The 27,145-nt window shown below is 40.3% G+C and overlaps 2 protein-coding genes across 2 annotated transcripts; both read right to left on the bottom strand.

The window, feature by feature from the left end:
- Positions 1-6,613: 6,613 nt before the first annotated feature.
- On the bottom strand, positions 6,614-7,570 carry LOC133367404 (olfactory receptor 11G2-like). Its single transcript, XM_061591506.1, has one exon. It carries the CDS (start codon positions 7,568-7,570, stop codon positions 6,614-6,616), a length of 957 nt encoding a protein of 318 aa, XP_061447490.1.
- A 14,528-nt stretch (positions 7,571-22,098) lies between these two features.
- Positions 22,099-25,703, bottom strand: LOC133367403 (olfactory receptor 11G2-like). The gene is made up of 2 exons (XM_061591505.1): positions 25,686-25,703; positions 22,099-23,052 (listed from the first exon to the last, which is right to left on the bottom strand). Exons 1-2 carry the CDS (start codon positions 25,701-25,703, stop codon positions 22,099-22,101), a joined length of 972 nt encoding a protein of 323 aa, XP_061447489.1.
- Between the last annotated feature and the right edge of the window lie 1,442 nt (positions 25,704-27,145).

Genomic DNA, 27,145 nt, shown 5'->3' with positions numbered 1-27,145 from the left:
AAACTTTTTGAACCTTCTACATGCCACTTGAAGGCTTCTTCCAAAATGCATCCAGGGATGCCTGCCTTGCCTTTTCTCTTTTATTGTGTAGCATCTTGCTGTAGCAATCTAAATCTTTGAGCACAGATATCCTCACTGTACACTTGGGCAGGCAGGCATGGGACAGCGACCATCATCTTGTGCTTGCTCCATCTCTCTCTCTCTCTGTTTGCCACCCTCCCCTACACTTGAACAGGTGAACAAGGGGCAGCCACCACCCTGTGTGAGAGCAGCCTGCAACAGCTGCAATCCAACAGGCAAGGAGGACTGATAGATTGTGGCTGCTGCAGGCAGCTCTCACATGCACAGCTAGAATCATGCTTCTTGCCAGGTTGTACAGGTCCATCTGCAGAAAACAGTGCTTCCAGGGTACCCGAATCATTGTTTACTATGGAGATGCCTGTGCTACCTTTCTACCATTGCAGCCACACCTGTGAGAGCTTCCTGCAGCAGTCGCAATCCAGCAGACAAGGAGCCACATTCTGACTATGTCAGAGTGTGTGTCCCCCTGCACCCAAAAAGGCTTTGTTAAGAAGGAGCTTCTTTCCTGGAGGATTTGTTAATTGAGGTATTACTGTACTATACATGTAAAATGCATGAAAGAATCAGGCTCTACGCTCTAGTAAATTTGCAGCATACTTTTATGTTAATACAGATGTATTCTTATACCACTCAAATCCTCATTGAATCATGAAGTTCCCTGGTTGACCTTGGGCCAGTTACTATCTCTCAGTTAAACTTGTATCACAGAGATGCAGTCTGGATAACATTGGAAGGGACCATCTGGAGCTCTTTGGAGGAATGGTGGGATAAATATTTTTGGAGTTGTTATGTGCCTTCAAGTTGATTACGACTTATGGCAACCCTATGAATCAGTGACCTCCAATACTATCTGTCATGAACCACTCTGATCTTGTAAGTTTAGGTCTGTGGCTTCCTTTATGGAATCAATCCATCTCTGGTTTCCCTTCCTCTTTTTCTACTCCCTTCTGTTTTCCCCAGCATTATTGTTTTTTCTAGTGAATCATGTCTTCTCATTATGTGTCCAAAGTATGATAACCTCTGTTTCATCATTTTAGCTTCTAGTGACAGTTCTGGTTTAATTTGTTCTGACACCCAATTATTTTTCACAGTCCATGGTATCCGCAAAACTCTCCTCTAACACCACATTTCAAATGAGTTGATTTTTCTCTTATCCACTTTTTTTACTGTCCAGCTTTCACATACATACATAGAGATCAGGACTACCATGGTCTGAATGATCCTGACTTTAGTGTTCAGTGATACATCATTGCATTTGAGGACCTGTTCTAGTTCTCTCATAGCTGCCCTCCCCAGTCCTAGTCTTCTTCTGATTTCTTGACTATTGTCTCCATTTTGGTTAACAACTGTGCCGAGGTATTGATAATCCTTGACAAGTTCAATGTCCTCGTTGTCAACTTTAAAGTTACATAAATCTTCTGTTGTCATTACTTTAGTCTTTTTTTAAATAGGGTTTTATTAAAAGAAAAAAACAACTCTTACATTTTACATATACCACTTTTCCATTTACAAACATTACAACATAATTCACCATAATTTTTAATAAGCCTATACATTATGTTTTATGTTTTAACACCCCCCTTCAGCATATAAACTAACATTCCCATCTCCCTGCCACCCTCCTTCAATCTCCCTGAGAACAGCGGAACTAGTTGCATGTATATATGTATATTTTCAACTTAACCATATATGTTTTGTTGCAGCTGACAAATGTCCTTGTCAATCTTGTTCCGAGGCATATGTAATAAACTTCCACCATATAGCATTGAAATTGTCTGCCTTTTCCAATCCTTGAGATATATGAAGTGAATAAGTTATTTTCTCTAATAGGGCAATATTCCATACATTTTTCATTCATGCCAGTTTGTTTAAGTGTTTTAATTATTTCCATCTTTGAACTACCGTCTAACATGCCACCAGAAGCAATTAAGAGATTAATTCTTTAAATTTAATATTCATATTCTGGTCTTCTAATATGGATAATAAAAACTCAGCAGAATATACACTCTTCCCCCCTGTAATTTTAAGAAGTTCTCTGTGGACCTCCCCCCCAAAAGTCTGAATTCGGGGGCAGGTCCACCAGAGGTGAAAATATGTACATTTTCTCTGACATCCCCTCAAGCAGGTAGGATTCCTTACAGATGTAAATCGAGCAATCTGAACTGGAGTTCTGTACCATCTATGATATATTTTAAGCTCATTTCTGCCACCTCTGTCACATGAGAAACATCGGATGAGTAAAAGGATTGTTTATCTGAGCTATAATTGACTTTCTGTGGGGCATTAGTCTTCTTGATGTTCAGCTGTAGTCCTGCTTTTGTGTTTTCCTCTTTAACATTCATCAGAATTCGTTTCAAATCATTACTGGTTTCTGCTAGTAGTGGTATCGTCTGCATATCTTAAATTATTGCCATAAAAAAGTGTCACCACCATTATGTGTTGCCGTGAGGGCTCTTCTCTTCAGCATTCCATTTGGAGGAGCAGTCTCCTATCCATGTACAATAGCAAGAGCCTTCTCTGTGGTAGCACCCAGACTTTGGAATGCCCATCTGAGGAAGGTGTGGCTGGTAGTAATCATGTGACCAGTCCAAAACTTTCAGTGTCAGGTATAAACTTATTTTTTGCCAATGTCTTTTAAATTATTTTATTTTTAGATGGTTGAGGGGTTGTCCTCCCTCACAATTTCATTTTTGTTGAATTGATAAATACAGGGCTGCCTAGAATGCTGCCTATGGGGCTCTGGAGAGTTCTTTATGTGTGTGTTTGTTCTTAAAGCAGAGCAACTTTAAATTTAATTTTTAAAAAAACTTAAGTGTTTTAAAAAAATCCTCTGCTGCTGTGCTTTGACGATCATTTGCAGGGCAAACACAGGGCACTTTACTGGCATCATGCTTTGACTCAGGGAGGGAGTAAAGCATTCCAAATCACTCTGTTTCTTACTATTATCTACCCTCCAAGCCTCTGAACACCCCTAGTTTCAGGCCTTATCATCTTATCAGATGGATCATTTTATCAGGTCGGTGTGGTTGAGAGCCAGCTATTTTTCTCTTGACTCTTCTCCTTATTATAGTGTCACCTTTCACCTCAGAAATGTTTCCTTTCTCTTAAGCAACCTGCCCAGGGCCTCTTTCACTGATCATTTCTCAGAAAGTAGATTGGGGGTTAAAACAGGTTGTGATGGCCGTGTAGAAGAGCGTGACTGCCTTGGTGCCTTCTGAGTGACTTCTTCCACCTGGAATAGAGTACTCCCCTGCTACTAATGGAGAATTGTTATATATCCACACATATAAAACATAGATAATAGAAGGTATATGTTTTAAAATCACAAGGTACCAAGCTAAAATCCATAGGCCTTAAAATCATGCCTGTGAGTAAGGCCTGATAGCAGGCAATGGCCAAATTCAACTCATTTTGAACTTCTGCTTTTGCCAAAAACAGGTCTGTGTGTGACTGACTTTAATTAATGAGTATATTGTTTGGAAGCAATGAGCATGTAATCCATGACTGATTTTTAAACTGTTTGATCCTGGGAAAGTAATTATTGGCAAAGCATATATATATATATACTCTTATTCTTAGTTTTATAGAACAATGACTCCGACTAGCGGAAAAACTTTGTAACATTATTAAAATGATAAAGTGAGAAATTTTGAGTTTTAAAATGATCTGGTGTGTTTAATTTAATAGAATACAAACTCTGTAAGTGGGTTTTCATGGTAAAAAGGTAGTTTTAGGTAGTTTTCCTGTTCCATTCTTCTGGGGCTGAGAGATAGAGGCTGACTCAGAATTACCCAGTGTCTTGTCTTAAATGTATGGTCTCCAGTCATGGTCCAGTACTGTAATCATAATCCTTATTTATAGCTATGCAGTTTCTTTAAGTAAGAATGGGATTTCTGAGAAAATATGAGAAATAAAAACATGCAAATAGGCATACAGTAGGGCCCCTCTTGTGCGGCAGGTTAAGGACGAGACCCCCACAGTAAAGTGAAAACCTCCAAAAAGTAGAACATCAATCAGCTGTAGTGTGGGAAGCTCCAGCTGACGGCGCTTGGCCCCTGAAGCTGCCCTCGCAACAGCTGACCAATGCTCTGCTTTTCTGTGCATCACCCTCCCCCCCTGCTTGCTCTCTCATTCACCCTCATTATGGTGGGGGAGTAGTGCTCCCCTTCTGTGGCAGGCTCCCTGCCGTGGATTGCAGGGAGGGAGCTGCCCGCCCACCCGCACCTGCTTGCTTGCCCTCCGCCACCTCCCTTGCTCATCCCCTCTTGCCCGCTCACTCTCCCCCCTGCCTGTTCACTCACGTGGTCGCTCGCCCTCTGCTGCCTCCCTTGACAATAAAATGGCACCGGACGCCCTTCTCCGACTCAGCTGCTAAGCGCATCGTCAGAGCTTGGAAACGTTTCTTTTTTGAACTACAACTCCCATCAGCCCAACTGTAGTTTAAAAAAGGAATGTTTCCGTGCTCTGATGATGCGCTCAGGGCGTCGGGCGCCATCAAGTTGTGCACTCAGCATCTCTCTTTTCCAAGCTCTTTGCGTCATACCGCAAAATCACAAATTGCTGCAAAAACGGAACAAGCGCCGAACACATGGAACATGGACACAATTCATTAGTGAAGCGCCAAGAAGCGAAGCTCCGGAAAGCGGGGCCCTTCTGTAATCATATACAACACATAACATATGTTTTGGATGTCATTACATATATAAAATAAATACCATTTAGGGTCTGAACCTAATTATTTCTGTTGTGTATATTTCATTTCATGGAACAAAAAACAAATCACACAACTGAGACTGGAATATTTTAACAACATCAGCCAATCCAATTTATTACAGAGAGGACATTTTTAATTGTAATGGAAACTATTCATAGAGCTTCATGTGTTTCAGGCAGGAGTGTGTGCTGACTCCAATATTCAACTTGTATATCTGTGTATTTATAAAATTTAAGATCTGTTTCTGAGTTACTCTAGGAGATCTCCATTTTGAGCTGTAATATAGGTTCTGAGTTGCTCTGTATAAAATGAAGTTCTGTGTTCCCCATTCACCAACATGGCAATAACTTTATCCCTCTTTGGCCAACGTGCACAAAATTTTCAGTCACACAAGCTATTCCAGAGTGGATTAAGGCTGCCATATTTAGGCAGGTGCCTACAAGGGAAGTTGTGAAGGGCACCATTAAGCCTGTTTAAAAAAAAAAGCAAAGAAAAGTCTATAACTTTTCATTTTGTCACAGAGTAGAATGCAATTTGCAGTCACAATCATCCCTTGGAGGAGGGGGCATGAGGTCTACCAAATTTCAGAAGGATACTTTATCATAGTCAATGTCATTTGGATGCCTAGTTGGAAATATGGACTCACTATATTTAAGTCAGGGTGGATGGGATATTCTTATTGTTAATATCAGCTGATTATATTTCCTTCTCTCTGTTATATTTGCAACAACAACAGGATAGTTGCAGTTGTTTTCTCTGCTAAGGCATTGGGTGGCTAATCACTTAACCTACCCCAGTGTTTTGTGGGGAATCAGTATGAATGTTGCTGACACTGAGTAAAATACATACATTCATACATACCTACCTACTACCCTGCCAAATTGCAGACAAATAGGTCCAGGGGCTTTGGTGGGGAAAGTAAAAAGGATCAGGCAATTAGTAGACCAGATAAAGCTCTAAAATCAATGATAGTGTCATGTTTTTGAGGGAAGGACAGGGTGTTTCCTTCTTGCTCTTTCTTACCTTAAAATATTCCTGAGGTGGTTGAGTGGTGTGCATTCATGTTTGTACACGGATGTTGCAGCTTCCAGTGCTTATTTTTGTGGTCCAATAAATTTTAGAAGCCTCTGTAAGTCTATCTAGGATGTGAGGCTACTAGAATGTTGCCTGCAGAGTCTTGAAGAGCTCTGAATTATTATTTTTTGTGCTTATTGTTAGAGCAGGGATATGAAGTGTTTGCTTTTTTTAAAAAAAACACATAAATCAAGCTCTTAACTTTTTTTTAAAAAAAACCATCTGCTACTGTATTTTAATAAAAATAAAAACAAAACCAAAGCTCTTCTTTGCAGGCAGCAGTTTGGAAAGGGTCACTTCTTGCAAAAGCCGTGGACCTAGAGAAACATAGACGTATAGGAATTATAGATGTAGAGAACAGAAAAGGGCAGAAACAGAGTGATATAGTGGCAGCATGTTTTGTGGGGGCCATGATCCGATGCAGTATATTTTACTAATATCATGCTTTGATTCAGGGAGATGGAAAAACACCCTAAATCATTTTCCTTTGGCTTGTTATTTAGCTCAGCACTGCACACCTCCAGTTTCAGTCCTTGTATTCCGATTCTCAAAGGGGACAATGAACTTCTTTGGAGAGCTGCATTGATCGCTAGGCAGCCAACAAGTTCCTTGCTGAGTCTCCCCCTGGCTGAGATTTGGAGCAGAGAGAGAAGGAGATGTGCTGCTCTTAGTCAGCTCTGAACATTTTAATGTTATCGCTCCAGATTGTTGATGGCTTTGCATTTCTTTTGTTGACTCCACTCCTTATGAAATTGCCTCCTTTCTCCTCAGAAATGTTTCTTTTCTCTTTAGCAGTTTGCCTAGGGCCGCTTTCACCTGATCATTCCTCAGACAGTAGATCAGGGGGTTGAGAAAGGGTGTAATAGCAGTATAGAAGATGCTTACTATCTTATTGATCTCTGAATGATTTTCTCCACCTGGAATTAAATACATCCCTGCAACTGTGCCATAGAAAAGTGTCACCACCATTATATGGCAAGATATGGTGGAGAAGGCTTTCCTACGACTCCCTTGGCTTGTAGTGTTTATCAGATTGAGAACGACAAAGCCATATGATAGCACAACTAAGCATACATTGCCTGAAAACAACACATGCATGAATATTTGGCAGACAACGGGAACATTTCCGAGTGGAGGGCAGGCCAAGGACAGAATTGGCACAGGATCACACAAAAAATGGTCAATAATGTTTGATCCACAGAAAGATAACTTGGAGATCAAAGTCACTGGGATAGAAAACCACAGGAAGCCAACAATCCAACATGCACCTACCAGGGCATAGCAGAAATGCCGAGACATAAGTTGTGGGTAGCGCAAAGGGTGGCAGATGGCCAGATACCGGTCTAAGGCCATGGTTGAGAGGAACAAGAATTCAGTGCCGCCAAGGGAGAAGAAGAAGTAGAACTGGAAGAAGCAGCCATGGAAGGAGATGAGCCCAGGAGGGGAAACTAGGTTAAAGAGCATATGGGGCACAGTGGCAGACACATAGCACATCTCCATCCAGGAGAAATTGCTCAGCAGGATGTACATGGGAAGCTGGGCCAGCTGAGCATCTAGGAACACCAGCATGATAATGGTGATGTTCTCAGCCAAAGTGAGTATGTAGAGAATGGCGAAGAAGCTGAGGAGCAAGACTCGCACCTGCAGCTCAATGCCAAATCCCAGCAGAATGAATTCCTGGACGGTGCTCCCATTGGCCATCTCCATCTGGAATCACATAACACCAGAATCACTGTCACATAAGGACTGAGATACAAATTTCACGACATACCACAATTCTATCTATCCCATCTGTTTCCCACAAAATACAAAGGCTAAGCAGGCATGCCTTTTAAGGAACTCAGTGGAGCTGTCCTGCCACACCCTACCATGTTTTGCATCATAAGGGATCATTCCTCAGATGCAACTATTTTTCTGGTTAACTATTATACTGTTTAGAAATGCATAAATGCCATAAATAGAAAATGTCCAGGAAAATTAATAATATCAGTTGCCCATGCGTTAGTAACTTCCTATCTGGACTATTGCAATGAACTATATGTGGAGCTGCCCTTGAAGATTGTTCAGAGGCTGCAGCTTGTGCGGAATGCAACTGCTAGGCTACTAAGTGGGACAACCCAATAGGACGATGTGTCACCGGACTTGAGGTGCTGCACTGGTTGCCAGTGAGTTACCAGACCAAATTCAAGGTATTAATATTATCAGACAAAGCCCAAAATGGCTTGGGACCCCAGTACCTAAAAGAGCACCTTCCTCTGTATCCAACACCTCAGACCCTATGACTGTCAGACGAGGCCTTGTTGGTGGTTCTGCGACTGGGGGCTGCCTAGCTGGCATTGTCCCATGACAGGGTCTTTTCAGTGGTGACTCTCCATTTTGTGAAATGCCCTCCCCTGCAAGGTGCACCTGTCATTTAATAGCTGTTCCTGTCAACCGAGATCACTGGATGAAAGAATGTTTTTCATTGTAATTGTGTTTTTAGAATGTTTTGAACTGTAACTGTGATCTAGAATATTTAGAACTTTTAGAATGTTTTTCTTTTCTTGTTAAACTGTTTTATTAATGTGTTGGCTGCCTTGGGCTCCTTTAGAAGGAAGGGTGGATTTTCATTAAATAAATAAAAATAATAATTGCTGTGCATATGTCTCTAAGCCACCTGAAATCCCTCACCCCACCCCAATACATTATTTATTATTATTATTATTTATTAAATTTATTAGTCGCCCATCTGGCTGGTTGTCCAGCCACTCTGGGCGACGTACAAGATAAAAACAAAACATTAAAACATTAAAATTTAAAACCATAACAGTAAAAAAAACAAAAACGAAACCTAACTAACCCCAAAAGCCTGCCTGAAGAGCCAGGTCCTCAAGGCCCGGCGGAAGCTTATCATAGAAGGGGCATATTGAATCTTGAGATGCCACCAAGCCAAATTGCACAACTCTAATTTTTTTTTAAAGAAAAGTTAAAACAGACCTGGCACAATATATTCCCCCTGAAATCATATGTATGTATATATATATGTATATATATATATATATATATATATACCATTTTCAGTAAAGAGTTTGCAACTTCAAATATGACATCTATTTAACTGAGTTTGTGTACCACTTAATTGTAAATAAAACATGTATGTGGCTTGCAAAGAATATAAGACATGCATTAAAAGTTAAAAAAAAGGTTCAGAAATCAAAATATGAATAAAATCAATAAGTAAAATATACAATACAAGGAAAAAATGCAGATTAGAATACATGCCAACTTTATATTTCAGGGTGGGCTTGTCTAAACAAAAAAGCTTTTAGCAGATGATATTTTCCTTGAAATACTTTGTCTAAACTAGAATTAGTTATAGTTTTACATGTTTCAAACTTCCCTGCCTGTAGAAATGTCTAGTGCTGGTGCTAATGTCTTCAGCATCATTTGGATGAGAGAGGAGAGTCTACCTGTGTCTTTATGTATGTATGTGTGTATGTATGTATGTTTACATTCTTATACCACATTTCCTCCATACAGCTCAAGCTGGCATACATGCTTCTTCTCGTCCTTCCCTTTCTTTCACAACAACCCTGTGAGGTGGGTTAGGCTGAGATACTGTGAGTAAGCATCATGATCCTGGACCATGTTGGGCAATTACAATCTTCAGTTTGGGTCTGCTAACCTCCTGGCAAATATTGTTACTTCTCCTTGTGAAATCTTTCACCTTTCCTGCTATTGAACCCAGAAATACAGCCAAACAAAACCATTCTAAAACCAGCGAGTAAAACAAAATGTTCAGCTATCACATTTCTTTCTTCGTTCATATTTCTTTCTTTTTTGTTTCAATACCTTCCCAAGTGCAAATGGCATCATGGACATTGTCAGTGTGTCCTAAAATACTTTCTCTCCTCATGATTATATATATATACACACATTATCTATCTATCTATCTATCTATCTATCTATCTATCTATCTATCTATCTATCTATCTATCTATCTATCTATCTATCTATCTATCTATCTATCTATCTATCTATCTATCTATCTATCTATCTATCTATCTATCTATCTATCTAAATTTATTACTTTTGGAAAACAGAATACCTCCTGTCATTAGCTCCATTGATGAAAACTCAGCCGAGTATTCTGAACTTTCAGTTACCAGATGCTTTGAAGGAGAGACCAAGAAAATGCTCCATTTGGCAAGCCGGGACTCCCAAACAGCTTGAAAGGGAATACACCCCAACTTCAGTTAACAAAGACATTAAGGGGGCAGTCCTATGTACATTTACCGGAGAGTACGTCCCATTGAAATACATGAGGATTGCTTCTGCAGAAATGTCTGTCGGTTTGCACTGTCACAGTCCAAGGCTGTGGAAACAACTTTCAGGGAATTAACCGGGACTGACTTCTGAGTAGACCTGTCTAAGATTGTTCTGTTGCGAATACTCACTGTAGACCTGTGTGAGTTTTGCACACATCAAGGGGCTGGGAGGAAGGCAATAAGATATGCATGAAGGAAATCAGCTGATTAATAAGATCTGCATGAAGGAAATCGTCTCATTAAAGTCTTCCACTTAATTATGTTAAAGTGGTTTGTTTCCATTCATGGGTTAGTGAAATGAGGATTCCCACAAAGACTGGGAGATGACAAAGTTTGGTGAAATCTTCAGGTGGTGAGAAAAAGTATCCACTTACCTTCCTTAACTTCATGAGGTGTCTGAGGATTTTTTTAAGCAAAAGAGAAAATGTTTGACTGCCTCCTAAACCTCAATACAATGGGTCACACATTTTGTACTTCTTGAAAAATTCACTGAAACTTGCTCACTCCCCAGAAATAAAACACACAAGAATGCTTTAGCAGGGAATGAATAGAGTCATGAAAGTGGGGAGAACATTTTCATCACATTTTAGTTTCAGTTTGGGATGCAGCTGAGAGTTATGGAGACATTCCATGATCCCTTTTTCCAACTCAAACCTCCCCTGCTCTAATTTTAAAATTGTCTATCAAGATTTCATTGAAGAAGATCTAGCCACTTATTGGCACCCCTTCAAATCCACCCCTCCATGGTTTCCACCCAAGTCTCCCATTTCTGTACCTCAACAGGAGTCAAAGTCTTGATCTGTCTTTTAGGAGGTTTCCCAAAAGTGCTGTGACATGTTTGTGGGGACAGACCGTACTTCTCTGTGCATTTAACTGGTGCTCATCTGCAGGGTTGATTGCATGAAGAACACAAGGGACCATATTGTAGTCTTGGTAGGAGGAAGAGTCTCCAAGTAGATGTGTAGACAAGAGCTGAAATGCCACTCTTAGCAGTGACTGCTGTTTTAATGAGTGACGGCAATGAACTTTTGGAATGTGTCTCTTGGGCACAGTACCATGTAGTGCAGAAACAATATTTATTTGAAGACAAGATTCCAGTTTTGCAAATCTTTCTCAGCAGGCATTTTTTCCCCACAGAAAACTTCTGTGAATGTTGCCTTCCCCTCAAAAAGAGTTCCACTTTGCTAAATATTCTGGAAACAGTTTTCAATGTTTGTGTGTGACAGCCACTGCCCCACCTTCTATAATGCCCCAAATGGTGAACCCAGATGCTATTGCATGATTTCTGCTATTGCTGGTGCCATCAAATGGTGGTTTCAAGAAAATCAGCTTTGGGAAAATAAAAGAGCCATGTTGCTGCTGATAGGGGTGAGCCTCATCCCAAAGAAACTGCTGGAGATTTCTCTCATCCCACCCCCACCCCATTTTGTTACTGATGGATTGGGAAGAGAATGTTGGGAAACCATTTCCTCTAAGCTCAGTGGTTTGTGATTTTCAAAGGGCTGCCTTTTTCAAATGGTGACCACCTTGAAATGCAAAATAAACAGTCTGGGCCTTGAGCAAATGAGGGACAGACTACTAGGGATGGAGCAGCAATTCCTTTTCAATAGATTTGTACACTGATTTTGTGGTTCTGAGCTGATTGAGCTTTGCATGCATCCCAACATCTCTTTTATTGAGTGTATGTTGATGTCTGAGTTGTTTGTTCATTGACAGATGTTTCTTTTAAAAAAATTACAACACTATTGTAGGCAAAGTTAAATGCAAACTATACAGATACAGTAATACCTCAGTTCACAAAGTACCTGTAAAGAATAGGGATAGGTTCCTGCACCACAAAAAAAGAAGAGCAGTTCAATATGTTTTATTCAAAACTGACAATGCACATGTCTGAAATGAAACAACCAGGTCAGGTAAGCCTTGCACAAGTAAACAAAAACTTTTTGAACCTTCTACATGCCACTTGAAGGCTTCTTCCAAAATGCATCCAGGGATACCTGCCCTGCCTTTTTTTCTTTTATCGTGTAGCATTTTGCTGTAGCAATCTAAATCTTTGAGCACAGATATCCTCACTGTACACTTGAGCAGGCAGCCATGGGACAGCGACCATCATCTTGTGCTTGCTCCATCTCTCTCTCTCTCTGTTTGCCACCCTCCCCTACACTTCAGCAGGCGGAAAAGGGGCAGCCACCACCCTGTGTGAGAGCAGCCTGCAGCAGCTGCAATCCAACAGGCAAGGAGGACTGATAGATTGTGGCTGCTGCAGGCAGCTCTCACATGCACAGCTAGAATCATGCTCCTTGCCAGGTTGTACAGGTCCATCTGCAGTAAACAGTGCTTCCAGGGTACCCAAATCATTGTTTACTATGGAGATGCCTGTGCTACCTTTCTACCATTGCAGCCACACCTGTGAGAGCTTCCTGCAGCAGTCGCAATCCAGCAGACAAGGAGCCACATTCTGACTATGTCAGAGTGTGCGTCCCCCTGCACCCAAAAAGGCTTTGTTAAGAAGGAGCTTCTTTCCTGGAGGATTTGTTAATTGAGGTATTACTGTACTATACATGTAAAATGCATGAAAGAGTCAGGCCCGATGCTCTCGTATATTTGCAGCACATGAGAACATAAGAACATAAGAAGAGCCTGCTGGATCAGGCCAGTGGCCCATCTAGTCCAGCATCCTGTTCTCACAGTGGCCAACCAGGTGCCTGGGGGAAGCCCGCAAGCAGGACCCGAGTGCAAGAACACTCTCCCCTCCTGAGGCTTCCGGCAACTGGTTTTCAGAAGCATGCTGCCTCTGACTAGGGTTGCAGAGCACAGCCATCACGGCCAGTAGCCATTGATAGCCCTGTCCTCCATGAATTTGTCTAATCTTCTTTTAAAGCCATCCAAGCTGGTGGCCATTACTGCATGTTGTGGGAGCAAATTCCATAGTTTAACTATGCGCTGAGTAAAGAAGTACTTCCTTTTGTCTGTCCTGAATCTTCCAACATTCAGCTTCTTTGAATGTCCACGAGTTCTAGTATTATGAGAGAGGGAGAAGAACTTTTCTCTATCCACTTTCTCAATGTCATGCATAATTTTATACACTTCTATCATGTCTCCTCTGACCCGCCTTTTCTCTAAACTAAAAAGCCCCAAATGCTGCAACCTTTCCTCGTAAGGGAGTCGCTCCATCCCCTTGATCATTCTGGTTGCCCTCTTCTGAACCTTTTCCAACTCTATAATATCCTTTTTGAGATGAGGTGACCAGAACTGTACACAGTATTCCAAATACGCCTGCACCATAGATTTATACAACGGCATTATGATATCGGCTGTTTTATTTTCAATACCTTTCCTAATTATCGCTAGCATGGAATTTGCCTTTTTCACAGCTGCCGCACACTGGGTCGACATTTTCATCGTGCTGTCCACTACAACCCCGAGGTCTCTCTCCTGGTCGGTGACCGCCGGTTCAGACCCCATGAGCGTATATGTGAAATTAAGATTTTTTGCTCCAATATGCATAATTTTACACTTGTTGATATTGAATTGCATTTGCCATTTTTCCGCCCATTCACTCAGTTTGGAGAGGTCTTTTTGGAGCTCTTCGCAATCCCTTTTTGTTTTAACAACCCTGAACAATTTAGTGTCGTCAGCAAACTTGGCCACTTCACTGCTCACTCCTAATTCTAGGTCATTAATGAACAAGTTGAAAAGTACAGGTCCCAATACCGATCCTTGAGGGACTCCACTTTCTACAGCCCTCCATTGGGAGAACTGTCCGTTTATTCCTACTCTCTGCTTTCTGCTTCTTAACCAATTTCTTATCCACAAGAGGACCTCTCCTCTTATTCCATGACTGCTAAGCTTCCTCAGAAGTCTTTGGTGAGGTACCTTGTCAAACGCTTTTTGAAAGTCTAAGTACACTATGTCCACTGGATCACCTGTATCGATATGCTTGTTGACACTCTCAAAGAATTCTAATAGGTTACTGAGACAGGACTTTCCCTTGCAGAAGCCATGCTGGCTCTGCTTCAGCAAGGCTTGTTCTTCTATGTGCTTAGTTAATCTAGCTTTAATCATACTTTCTACCAGTTTTCCAGGGACAGAAGTTAAGCTAACTGGCCTGTAATTTCCGGGATCCCCTCTGGATCCCTTTTTGAAGATTGGCGTTACATTTGCCACTTTCCAGTCTTCAGGCATGGAGGAGGACCCGAGGGACAAGTTACATATTTTAGTTAGCAGATCAGCAATTTCACCTTTGAGTTCTTTGAGAACTCTCGGGTGGATGCCATCCGGGCCCGGTGATTTGTCAGTTTTTATATTGTCCATTAAGCTTAGAACTTCCTCTCTCGTTACCACTATTTGTCTCAGTTCCTCAGAATCCCTTCCTGCAAATGTTAGTTCAGGTTCAGGGATCTGCCCTATATCTTCCACTGTGAAGACAGATGCAAAGAATTCATTTAGCTTCTCTGCAATCTCCTTATCGTTCTTTAGTACACCTTTGACTCCCTTATCATCCAAGGGTCCAATTGTCTCCCTAGATGGTCTCCTGCTTTGAATGTATTTATAGAATTTTTTGTTGTTGGTTTTTATGTTCTTAGCAATGTGCTCCTCAAATTCTTTTTTAGCATCCCTTATTGTCTTCTTGCATTTCTTTTGCCAGAGTTTGTGTTCTTTTTTATTTTCTTCATTTGGACAAGACTTCCATTTTTTGAAGGAAGACTTTTTGCCTCTAAGAGCTTCCTTGACTTTGCTCGTTAACCATGCTGGCATCTTCTTTGCCCTGGCGGTACCTTTTCTGGTCTGCGGTATGCACTCCAGTTGAGCTTCTAATAGAGTGTTTTTAAACAACTTCCAAGCATTTTCGAGTGATGTGACCCTCTGGACTTTGTTTTTCAGCTTTCTTTTTACCAATCCCCTCATTTTTGTGAAGTTTCCTCTTTTGAAGTCAAATGTGACCATGTTGGATTTTCTTGGCAATTGGCCATTTACATGTATGTTTAATTTAATAGCACTGTGGTCACTGCTCCCAATCGGTTCAACAACACTTACATCTTGCACCAGGTCCCAGTCCCCACTGAGGATTAAGTCCAGGGTTGCCATCCCTCTGGTCGGTTCCATGACCAACTGGTCTAGGGAATAGTCATTTAGAATATCTAGAAACTTTGCTTCTTTGTCATGACTGGAACACATATGCGGCCAGTCTATGTCCAGGTAGTTGAAGTCACCCATTACTACCACATTTCCTAGTTTGGATGCTTCCTCAATCTTATATCTCATCTCAAGGTCTCCCTGAGCATTTTGATCAGGGGGACGATAGATCGTTCCCAGTATTAAATCCCTCCTGGGGCATGGTATCACTTCCCACAATGATTCTGTGGAGGAGTCTGCCTCTTTTGGGGTTTCGAGCTTGCTGGATTCAATGCCTTCTTTCACGTATAGAGCGACTCCACCACCAATACGTCCTTCCCTGTCCTTCCGATATAGTTTATATCCAGGGATAACTGTATCCCACTGGTTTTCTCCATTCCACCAGGTCTCCATTATGCCCACTATATCAATGCTCTCCTCTATTTTATATTTTTATATTTTATTTTATATTTATATTTTATTTTATGTTAATACATATCTATTCTTATTCTCATTCAATCATGAATTTCCCTGGTTGACCTTGGGCCAGTCACTATCTCTCAGTTAAAGTTATGTCACAGAGATACAGTCTGGACAAAATTGGCAGGGAGGGACCATTTGGAGCTCTTTCGCAGAATGGTGGGATAAGCATTTAATAAATCATAAATAATATGAAAGAGGAGTTTTCGGGGGGGGGTCAGGGGAAGGGCCATAGCTCAGTGGTAAACCAAATGCTTTGCATATAAAAGGTCCCAGGGTCCATCTCCAGCAGCAGCTACAGTAGGCCTGGAATAGACCCCTATATGAAACCCTAGAGGGCCTCTGTCCATTGTGATGACAATGCTAAAGTGGATGGATCAGTGGTTCAACTCGATGTAAGACAGATTCCTATGAACTTATAGCTTTTGGGTTTGCTTGAAGATGTGGTAGAAGAATGTCTTATTCTCCAGATAACAGTGGTTGCCCAGTCCTACACACATCTCCTGTGAAGAATAGAATTTCAGTCCACACAGGTACTGATTGTTATAATAAATACATTGCAGTGCAGGGTGTGTCTGTGGATAGTGCCATTATCCAGGTAAGTCACTAGGTGGCAGTTGTGTCTGGGTGAAGTCAGGAATCTCCTATTACTGCTCTGCTTTTGTTTAAGAGAGATAATAAAGTTCTTGTTTATCTTCCTGGCAGGTGTGCCTTTTAAGCCTTCCATGACATGCTGTAGCCTTGCTATGGAAGCTGTTATAACTATCTGGAAGTGGTACACTCTGGATGCAGATATCTGGCCTATGCCAGTTTCACATAAACTCATTCATAAGTCCATTTTTTTCTGTTTCCAGATTTGTTCTTTCTAAATCCTCAGAAAAATCAGTATTTAAATATATGTTTTATCTGAAAACTTTATTTAAATATATATTTTATCTCAATGCACACATTTCCAAAAGTACCTTATCCTAAGACAAACATTTTAAACCCCTTTTTGCTTCAAGCCTGTGTCTTCAAATTTCTTCAAGGACCCCCAGTCCAAAGAACCCCAAAATCCCTTATCATTTCACTGCCATAATGAAGTGTCACCACCATTATGTGGAAAGATATGGTGGAGAAGACCTTCCTATGATTGCCTTGGTTTCAACTTTTTCTCAGATTGAGAATGACAAAACCATATGATAGCACAACAAAGAATATGTTGCTTGAAAACAGAACCTGCACATATATTTGGCAGATAAGAGGAGCATTTCTGAGTGAAGGGCAGGGCAGGGCAGGGACAGAATTGTCCCAGCATCACACAAAAAGTGGTCAATAATGTTTTCTTGACTCCTCCCACATTATACTGTCATTTTCTCCTCAGAAATGTTTCCTTTCTCTTTAGCAACCTGCCCAGGGCCTCTTTCACTGATCATTTCTCAGATAGTAGATCAGGAGGTTAAGAAAAGTTGTGAGGGCCATGTAGAACAGCATGACTGCCTTGGTGGCCACTGAGCAACTTTTTCCACCTGGAATTAAGTACATCCCTACGAGTGTGCCATAGAAAAGTGTCACCACTGTTATATGGAAAGATATGGTGGAGAAGGCCTTGCTATGACTGCTTTGGTTTGTAGTGTGTATCAGATTGAGAATGATAAAACCATATGATAGCACAACAAAAGATGCATTGCCTGAAAAAAACACCACGCATGAATATTTGGCAGATAAGGGGAACATTTCTGAGTAGGGGGTAGGCCAGGGACAGAACTGGCACAAGATCACACAAAAAATGATCAATAATGTTTGGTCCACAAAAGGACAACTTGGAGATCAAAATCACTGGGGTAAGAAACCACAGAAAGCCAACAACCCAACATGCCCCTACCGAGGCATAGCAGGAATGTTGGGTCATAAGTGGTGTGGAGCACAGAGGGTGGCAGATGGCCAAGTACCGATCCAAGGCCATGGCTGAGAGGAAGAAGCATTCCATGCAGCCGAGAGCAAACAAGAAGTAGAACTGGAGGAAACATGCCTGGAAGGAAATGATTCTGTAAGTGGAAATCAGGTCAGAGATCATACAGGGCACAGTGGTGGTCACATAGCACATCTCCATCCAGGAGAAATTGCTCAGCAGGATGTACATGGGAAGCTGGGTCAAGTGGTTATCTAGGGACACCATTGCGATGATAGTGATGTTCTCAGCCAAAGTGAGCATGTAGAGAATGGTGAAAAAGCCAAGGAGGAAGAATTGTGTCTACTGTTGAACATGAAATCCCAGCAAAATGAATTTCTGGATGGTACTTCCATTGGCCATCTCCATCTTGAATCCCATAACAAGATCACTGTCACACACCATAAGGAATGAGATATAAATTAGTTGACATACTACAATTCTGTCTACCCTGTCTGTTTCCTATGAAAAACAAAGGCTAAGCAAGCATGCTTTTTAGGCTGGCATTCCTTCCACCCACTCCGTGGTTTGGATCACAAGTGACCACTCCACAAAAGGAACTGTACTCTTTAAAGTAAAAATAATAATGTTAAAAGGACAATGCCAACAAAGAAATTTAAAATAGACTGCTTTGGAGCAATTTAACTCTGAATATATCTAGGAACCTTCTTCTTTCAAGTAAAAATGAGGTAGTTCAGATCTTTGTGAAGGATGCAAAGGAAGTCAGGCTATAATTTGGATGGATAGAAAATGAGAGAGAGAGAGAGAGCTGAGCTTTTGGGCCCTGAAAGAATCTTTGGGTGCTGACTCTGTGGACTTTGGCTTCAACCTACATGCAATCTTTATGTCACATTGTGCACCGCTTAGAGGGCTTAACATTCAAGCAGCATATAATTTTTTAAAATAAATAATAAATTAGTATATTTATATACGAAAGGTAATATTACAAAACATCGGAAGCCTCCACAGCCGTTCAAAGAAAACCAAACCCAAGTAAGCAATGTGACCTTGGAACATCTTGCCATTTGGAGAAGTGTTGTGAACATTTTATTAAAAATTTACAAATATACAGTCAGTGGAAGCAAATGGGAACACAAGAAGAATCCTGTACAATGTCAATAAACCCTCCTGAGTTGTCTCAGGACCCGCGCAAAGGCTCCTTTTATTCTGTTGTTTCTGTACTTTTCTGCACCATGGGGTTTGCAGGAAAAGAGGCCTGCAAAATGCTGAAGAACTCTGGATTATTGTTTTTTTGATTAATACATATCAGTGGAGGATTTTTAAAAAATAAGTTAAAAGCTTCATATACTTTCCCCCCCCCTGTGTTTAGGAAAGTAACAACAGAGTTCTTCTGAACTCCACAGGCAATATTCTTGACAATGTCAGGAGGATGTCTTTAAAAAGTACCAGACACTAAGGAGAGCATGAAGCTGCAAAATTTGGAAAAAAAATGAACAGGCAAGAATACACACTGAGAATACTTGGTCACATTTTGACATTTTGTGCCTTCAACAGCTGTATCTCCACAAAGAGGACCAACAGGACATAGCTGACTTCCCATGGTAAGCATCAGGTTGTCCGTGTGAAGGTTCGGACCTAAACCCTGGCTTAACTTGCACATCCCAGCTCAGCCAGCTGAACTTAAACCAGCATACTTTATGAGGGTGTAAGTCTTGAAAAATGGGTACTTAGGGGGAGTGCCAGGGATGGGTACAGGGATATAGTTGTTCAGAGACTCAGGGGGTCTTAGGCCTCTTACTTTCTTTGGCAGCCAGGTCCAGGCAGGATCTCTATGTCTCCAGCATCCTACAAGCCACTCAGCATGAAAGGGGAGTGTGTTAGCCACTGAGAAGAGTCTTCTAACTTGCTTACTTGTTGTTTTCCACTGATTGGAGTTCCTATTAGTTCCTACTTCAGAAAGCCAAGCTGTGAAGAATGAGAATTCTGTAACTGCAAAAGAAGAGACAGTTAAACCTGATGGTAGCATCCCATCTACATCATGAAGCAGTTTGGTAGCAGCAGGATATAAAAGTGTAGACATTGAATTCAGTAGTTCAAGCAATATCTCTGACAGTGAAATAAGGACAATCAATCTGTGACAGTGCTAGAGAAACAGAAAGCAGTATTCAAGCCTGGCCAGATTATTCTATAATCTTATAAGGGGGCATTGCTGTGAAGGGGCATGGCTGTGACTATTACGAAGGGACTCTGAACTTCTAAATTTGCCACTACGCTACTGGGCAGGAACGAGGGGGGAACCTACCCTGGATCCTAACTCTGTTCAGCTCAGTTATGTGACCTGGCAAGCTGGGCAAACTTACATCAGCAAATTGGGTCGTGTAAATCAACCTGTATTTTACAAGCTTGTTTTCCTGGCTTGAACTGCCTTAGCCAGCAGTCTCCTCTCTCCTGAAGACAGTCTGGATCTGGCAGACTTTATGCTGGCTTAATTTAGATTGGCATAAATTATGCTGCCTTCCATGACTCAGGAATACAAAAAAAAATGTTGGAGGTGTAGTGCTAGAAAGGCAGATATGCACACATATTCTGACCATGCCCAATGATTAGAACATTTTGGATGGAAATAGTCTGAGCGATTGAGGTAATCACTGGATATGCACTGCTAATGATTTTACTAGATATTTGTTATGTTAAGGATTTGGTTTCATCCAAGGACAGGGAAATGATCATACATCTATTAACAGGGGCTAATGTGGTCATTAGAAATAACTGGAACAAGTTAAATCTCCTTTGCTTGATGAATGGATAACTGAGGTATGGGAGATAGGCCATATCATAAAATTGATAAATTTACTCCAAAGAGAAAAACAATCCAACAACTGATTTATTGAAAAATGGAGGGTTTTTTATTATGTGTTGGAGTAATAAAATTCAGAATAATGTCAATCCATATATTTTATTAGGAACTTTGTAAGACAAATTAGTTGTATAATTTAATCTATAACAATGGTTATAATTTATTTATTTATTCGATTTATATCCCACCCTTTCTCCCAGCAGAAGTCCAGGACTAAAAATACTTTGAAATATATTAAAACACAGCAACCATTAAAACAAAACTAAAAACGTTTTTCAAAAAAGTTTTAAAAACATTTTTAAAAAGTTAAAAAGTATATTAAAAAGCAATTCCAACATAGATGCAGACTGGGATATGGTCTCTACTTAAACTGCTTGTTGAAAGAAGCCTGTTGACTGTTGCTGTGGATGTCTATGGAATTTAATATCTGAGTTAACAGTTTTTATATATGCAACTGTTTTATACATGCTACTGAATTGTAAATGGTAATTGGTCTCATGGGAAATGATTCATAAATGAAATTAACAACAACAATATCTATCTATCTATCTATCTATCTATCTATCTATCTATCTATCTATCTATCTATCTATCTATCTATCTATCTATCTATCTATCTATCTATCTATCTATCTATCTATCTATCTATCTATCTATCTATCTATCTATCTATCTATCTATCTATCTATAGTTTATTGTACATATCTCGATAATACCAATAAAAAAGGAAAAATATTGTTGAATTTATACATGTTAGGATTTATTAGTCCATCTAAAGCTCCAAAATCAGTATTTGTTCCATATTTCTGAGGTGCTGTCATGCACAGTTAGTTCCTTTAACCATTTAACTGCTGGGTTAAGTGTGTGATCAACCCACTTCCCTTTAAAACAGACATATCTTGTAACACACACACACACACACACACAAACACCCACACACCCCAACACCCACGCCCTACTATAGTCAATTGCATGCTCAATAACAAGGCCTAAACATTATCCCTACCCATTCATACTTCCTTCAGCATTCAACCAGGTGGCCAACTTAAGTGTAGCTGATCGTGTAGAAGTTTGGGTGCTGACATGTTAATCTCCAAAATCCTGTGTGCATTGCCTGGTCTTTATACTGTTCTGCTTCTCCTTGAAGTTGCAACTGGGCTATGTTAATCATAGAACTCATTCCATTAGGTAATTTTTCCAGACCCAAACCTGACCCCTCCACCATCACTATTATTATTATTATTATTATTATTATTATTATTATTATTATTATTATTATTATTATTACTACTACTACTACTACTACTACTACTACTACTACTACTTGCCCTTCAGCTGATCTCAGGTTGGGTGGTTACAACAATTTAAAAGTCAGCATTAAAACAATTAAAACAAATGACATTTGTGCTGTATGGTTGACACACAGCCAACAATTTCCTTATTGATTTGGAGCATCTTCACTGGAAATTACAAAACAAAAATGGGAAGAGTTGGAACTCTTATTTAGCTGAGTGTTTTATGACCTCATTTGAGTAGTTGAGAGTTCTGAGGTTTTTCTTTTTCTTGACTCGTCTTCTTATTATACTGTCACCTTTCTCCTTAGAAATGTTTTCTTTCTCTTTAGCAACCTGCCCAGGGCCTCTTTCACCTGATCATTTCTCAGACAGTAGATCAGGGGGTTAAGAAGGGGTGTAAGGCCTGCATAGAAGTATGTGACTGCCTTGGTGGCCTCTGAGCGACTTTCTCCACCTGGAATAAAGTACTCCACTGCTACACTGCCATAAAAAAGTGTCACCACCATTATGTGGAAAGAGATGGTAGAGAAGGCCTTCCTACGACTGGCTTCATTTGAAGATTTTATCAGGTTGAGAATGATAAAGCCATATGATAGCACAACAAAGAACACATTGCTTGAAACCAGAGCATACAGAAACATTTGTAAGACAAAGGGAGCATTTCCAAGTGGAGGGCAGGCCAGGGACAGAATTGGCCCAGGATCACACAAAAAGTGGTCAATAATGTTAGGACCACAAAAGGACAACTTGGAGATCAAAATCACTGGGATAGGAAACCACAGGAAGCCAACAACCCAACATGTCCCTACCAAGGCATAGCAGGAATGTTGGGTCATAAGTTGTGGGTAGCGCAGAGGGTGGCAGATGGCCAAGTACCGATCCAAGGCCATGGCTGAAAGGAAGAAGCATTCCGTGCAGCCCAAAGAGAACCAGAAGTAGAACTGGAGGAAACAGTCAGGGAAGGAAATGATTCCATAAGGGGAAACCAGGTCAGAGAGCATACGAGGCACAGTGGTGGTCACGTAGCACATCTCCATCCAGGAGAAATTGCTCAGCAGGATGTACATGGGAAGCTGGGCCAAGTGGTTATCTAGGGACACCACTGTGATGATGGTGATGTTCTCAACCAAAGTGAGCATGTAGAGAATAGAGAAAAAGCCAAGGAGCAAGAATCGCGTCCGCTGTTGAACGTCAAATCCCAGCAAAATGAATTCGTGGATGGTGCTGCCATTGGCCATCTCCATCTGGAATCACATGACAGAATCACTATCACATGCAATAGGGTTGGAGATATAAATTAAATGACACACTACAGTTCTGTCTATGCTATCTGTTTTAATGGAAGTCAAAGGCTAAGGAGACATGACTTTTAGTCTGGGTACTCCTTCCACCCCATGCCTTGGATCACAAGTGATCATTTACAAAAGCAATTATGCTCCTTTTTAACTATTTATTATAATAATATTAAAAGGGCCACACCAACAAGCACACTTAAAATAAACACACAAAATTGCTTTGGGGCAATTTAGCTCTGAATATATCCAGGAGCCTTAACCTTCGTAAGTAAAAATGAGGTAGTTCAAATATTTGTGAAGGACACAAATTGGTCAGGCTGCAATTTGGATGGATACAAAGTGAGAGAAACATAGAAAGCTGAACTTTAGGGATCTGAAAGCCTCTTCAAGTGCTTTTTACTCCCTGGAGATCAGATGTGGGAGCAGTGGACTTTGGTTATGCTTCGACCTATGTTCAACCTGTATATTTTTATATGAAAGCTAATATTGCAGAATATCATGACACCTCCCGTGACCTCCTTCTAAAGGAAAGTAAACCTGAGTAAACATGGAATGTGCCATCTCTGTTATCTTTTTGGTGCCTTTTGAAGACTTTCCTCTTTCATCAAGCCTTTTAAGTTGAGGCCTATCCCAGTCTGCGTCTGTGCTGGAGTTGCTTTCTAATATGTTTTTTTAAAAAACAATATGTTTTTAACCCTTTTAAAAAGACGCTTTGAAAGCTTCTGTAAAAAATGTTTTTAAAGTAGTTTTGTTTTAATGCATTTTAAAGTCTGTTTTTATGATGTTTTGATGTGTTTTTAGTGCTTTTGTTTGCCGCCCTGGGCTCCTGCTGGGAGGAAGGGCAGGATAGAAATCAATTAATAAAAATAAATAAATAAATAAATAAATGTCTTACCATTTGTATAAGTGGTGTGAAGAAACTTTATTTATTCATTTACATAATATACAATCAGTGGAAGCAAATGGGAACATAAGAAGAGTCCTGCACAAGGTCAATTAGTGCCCCATCCTGAGGCCCATCTGGGCCTGTGCAAAGCCTCCCGCTCCTCTGTTGTTTCTGTATATTTCTGTACCATAGGTTTTGCAAAAAAGACGATGCTGTACAAAATGGTGCCTGCAAAAAACTGAAGAACTCTGGTTTGCTTTTTGGTAAAGCACAGGAGTGGAAGATTTTTTTTTTAAGTTAAAAGCTTCCTCTAAGTTTTTTAAAAATCCTGCATTGCTCTGCATAACACAACAACGGAGCTCTTCTGAGCTCCACAGGCAACATTCTCGATAACGTCAGGAGGATGACATTAAAAAGTACCAAAAAATAAGGACAGCATACAGCTACAAAGTTTGAAAAAATGTACTGGCAAGAATACAAAACTACTTGCGTATCAATTTTATCAATTTTAAGGTGAGAGAGAAGAAGAGACAAACCCTCTCTCCCCCCCAAAAGGGAACATGGAGGAAATTTAGTACCATGTGCATCCCCCATAAGAAAGACTCTGGACATATCTATGTACAATTTGTCAGGTTCAGTCTGCTCTGGAGTCCTGTGCCTTGAAATTTCATCCATTTTGTCCATCAAGTGAAAAGTCATAGTTGTTTCTAGATTTCCCATTATAATGACTAAGAAACACACAGTTTCACTGTATACAGATTGGTTTAGAACCTGAAACACAGATTGAAGTGGAGACAGTAGAGAACAATTAAGCAAACTATTGAAATTCTGTGAAAACACAGAGCTACAGATGAATGTTGAGTCCTGGACCCATGCACACCTCAAAGCTGTCTATCTATATGTCTCCACTGACATTTAAAGATTAAGCAGGGATGCCATGTGTGTGGGGCAATATACAGTCTGTAGCTTCTCCCCTCATCTGAGATCACATAAATATTTTTCAGAAACCATGATGTTTTTGATTAGCTAACAACTGTGATGTATAAAAACTAAGTGCTGCAACTGCATTTTAATTAGTTTGGTTTGGGCAAGGACAACATTGCCTTCAGATTGGGTCTGGTAACGTTCTTGTGAATATTGTTACCTCTCCTGGTGAAATCTTTCATCTCTCCTTTATTGACCCCAGATCTATCTATCTATCTATCTATCTATCTATCTATCTATCTATCTATCTATCTATCTATCTATCTATCTATCTATCTATCTATCTATCTATCTATCTATCTATCTATCTATCTATCTATCTATCTATCTATCTATCTATCTATCTATCTATCTATCTATCTATCTATCTATCTATCTATCTATCTATCTATCTATCTATCTATCTATCTATCTATCTATCTATCTATCTATCTATCTATCTATCTAGTTTGTCTGTCTCTCTGTCTGTCTGCCTGCCTGCCTGCCTGCCTGCCTGCCTGTCATTTCTTCCTTTAACAAAGAGGAATGTCTCCCTTCATTAACTCCTGTTGATGAAAATTCAGCCAATCATGCTGAACTTTCAGTTAGCAGATGCTTTGAATGAGAGACTCAAAAATTGCTCCTTTCAGTAAGCAAGGCCTCCAAAACAGTGTGAAAGGGGATGCATCCTGACTTAATAAAACATTAAGGGGGCAATCCTATGTACACTTGCTAGAGAGTGCATCCAATTGAACTACATGGGGATTGCTTCTGAGGATGTCTATCTAAAGTCTTGCACTGTCGCAGTGCAAGGTTATACACACTGTTGCAGTGCAAGGCTATACAAACTTTCCTGGAAGTCAAGTTCATTTAATGAAATGGGACTGACATTTGAGCAGACCTGTGTAGGATTGTCTGATGCTAACAGCATAGCCCTCTGTGCGTTTTGTGCAAGTCAAGAGGTTGGGAGGAAGGTAATAAGGTCTCCATGAAGGAAAGCAACTGATTAAAGTCTTCCATTTAATTACGTTAAAATGTTTTGTTTCATTTCTGAGTTCAGTGAAATGCAGATTTCCACCAAGACTGGGAGGACAAAGTTTGATGGATTTTTTTCAGGTGGTGGGAGGGTAGGCAATTACCTTATTTAACTTTATGAGGTTTCTGAGGATTTTATACAGCAAAAGAGAAAACATTTGGCTACCTCATAAACTGAAATAAGGTGAACACACACTTCTCACTTCACTGAAATTCACTCCCCTGAAAAACTCACTTCAGCAGGGAACGAATAGACCCATGGAAGTGGGGAGATGATGCAGATACGGATGAAAGGTGAATCTTGGGGCCATGTATGCCCTTAACATGTCTATCTATATGTCTTCACTGAAAGACAGAAGTTAAGGAGTCATGTCAAGGGGGGGATATGCAGTTCTGCAGCTCCCCCCTATTTGAGAACACATATGTTTATCTTTCAGAAACAATGTTGTTTCTATTACATAAAAACTGTAAGTTATGAAAGCTACGTTTAAATAGTTCAGTGTTGGCCAATTACAATCTTCAGTTTGGGTCTGCTAACCTTCTGGCAAATATTGTTACTTCTCCTTATGAAATCTTTCACCTTTCCTGCTATCGAACCCAGAAATATAGCTTAATCAAATCATTCTAAAACCAGCGAGTAAAACAAAATGTTCACCTTTTGCATCTCTTTCTTTTTCATATTTCTTTCTTTTTTGTTTCAACACTTTCCCATGCAAATGGCATCATGGACGTTGCCAGTGTATTCTGAAATTCCATCCTCACAATTATATATATTTACACACATATCTATCTATCTATCTATCTATCTATCTATCTATCTATCTATCTATCTATCTATCTATCTATCTATCTATCTATCTATCTATCTATCTATCTGTCTGTCTGTCTGTCTGTCTGTCTGTCTGTCTGTCTGTCTGTCTGTCTGTCTGTCTGTCTGATCATCTAAATTGCTTACTTTTGAAATACCCCCATCACTCACTGGCATTGATGAACATTCAGCTGATTATTCTGAGCTTTCAGTTACCAGATGCTTTGAAGGAGAGAACAAGAAAATGCTCTGTTTGTTTCCATTTATGTGTTCAGTGAAATGAGGAATCCCACAAAGACTGGGGGAGGGCAAAGTTTGGTGAAATTTTCAGGTGGTGAGAAAAG

Source organism: Rhineura floridana, chromosome 11 (genome assembly GCF_030035675.1).
Source record: "Rhineura floridana isolate rRhiFlo1 chromosome 11, rRhiFlo1.hap2, whole genome shotgun sequence".
Lineage (NCBI taxonomy): Eukaryota > Metazoa > Chordata > Lepidosauria > Squamata > Rhineuridae > Rhineura > Rhineura floridana.
This window is presented reverse-complemented; position numbering and strand designations above follow the sequence as displayed.

Coding starts and splice junctions, on each gene's coding strand:
- LOC133367404 (XM_061591506.1), bottom strand. CDS start 7,570: ATGGCCAATGGGAGCACCGTCCAGGAATTCATTCTGCTGGGATTTGGC.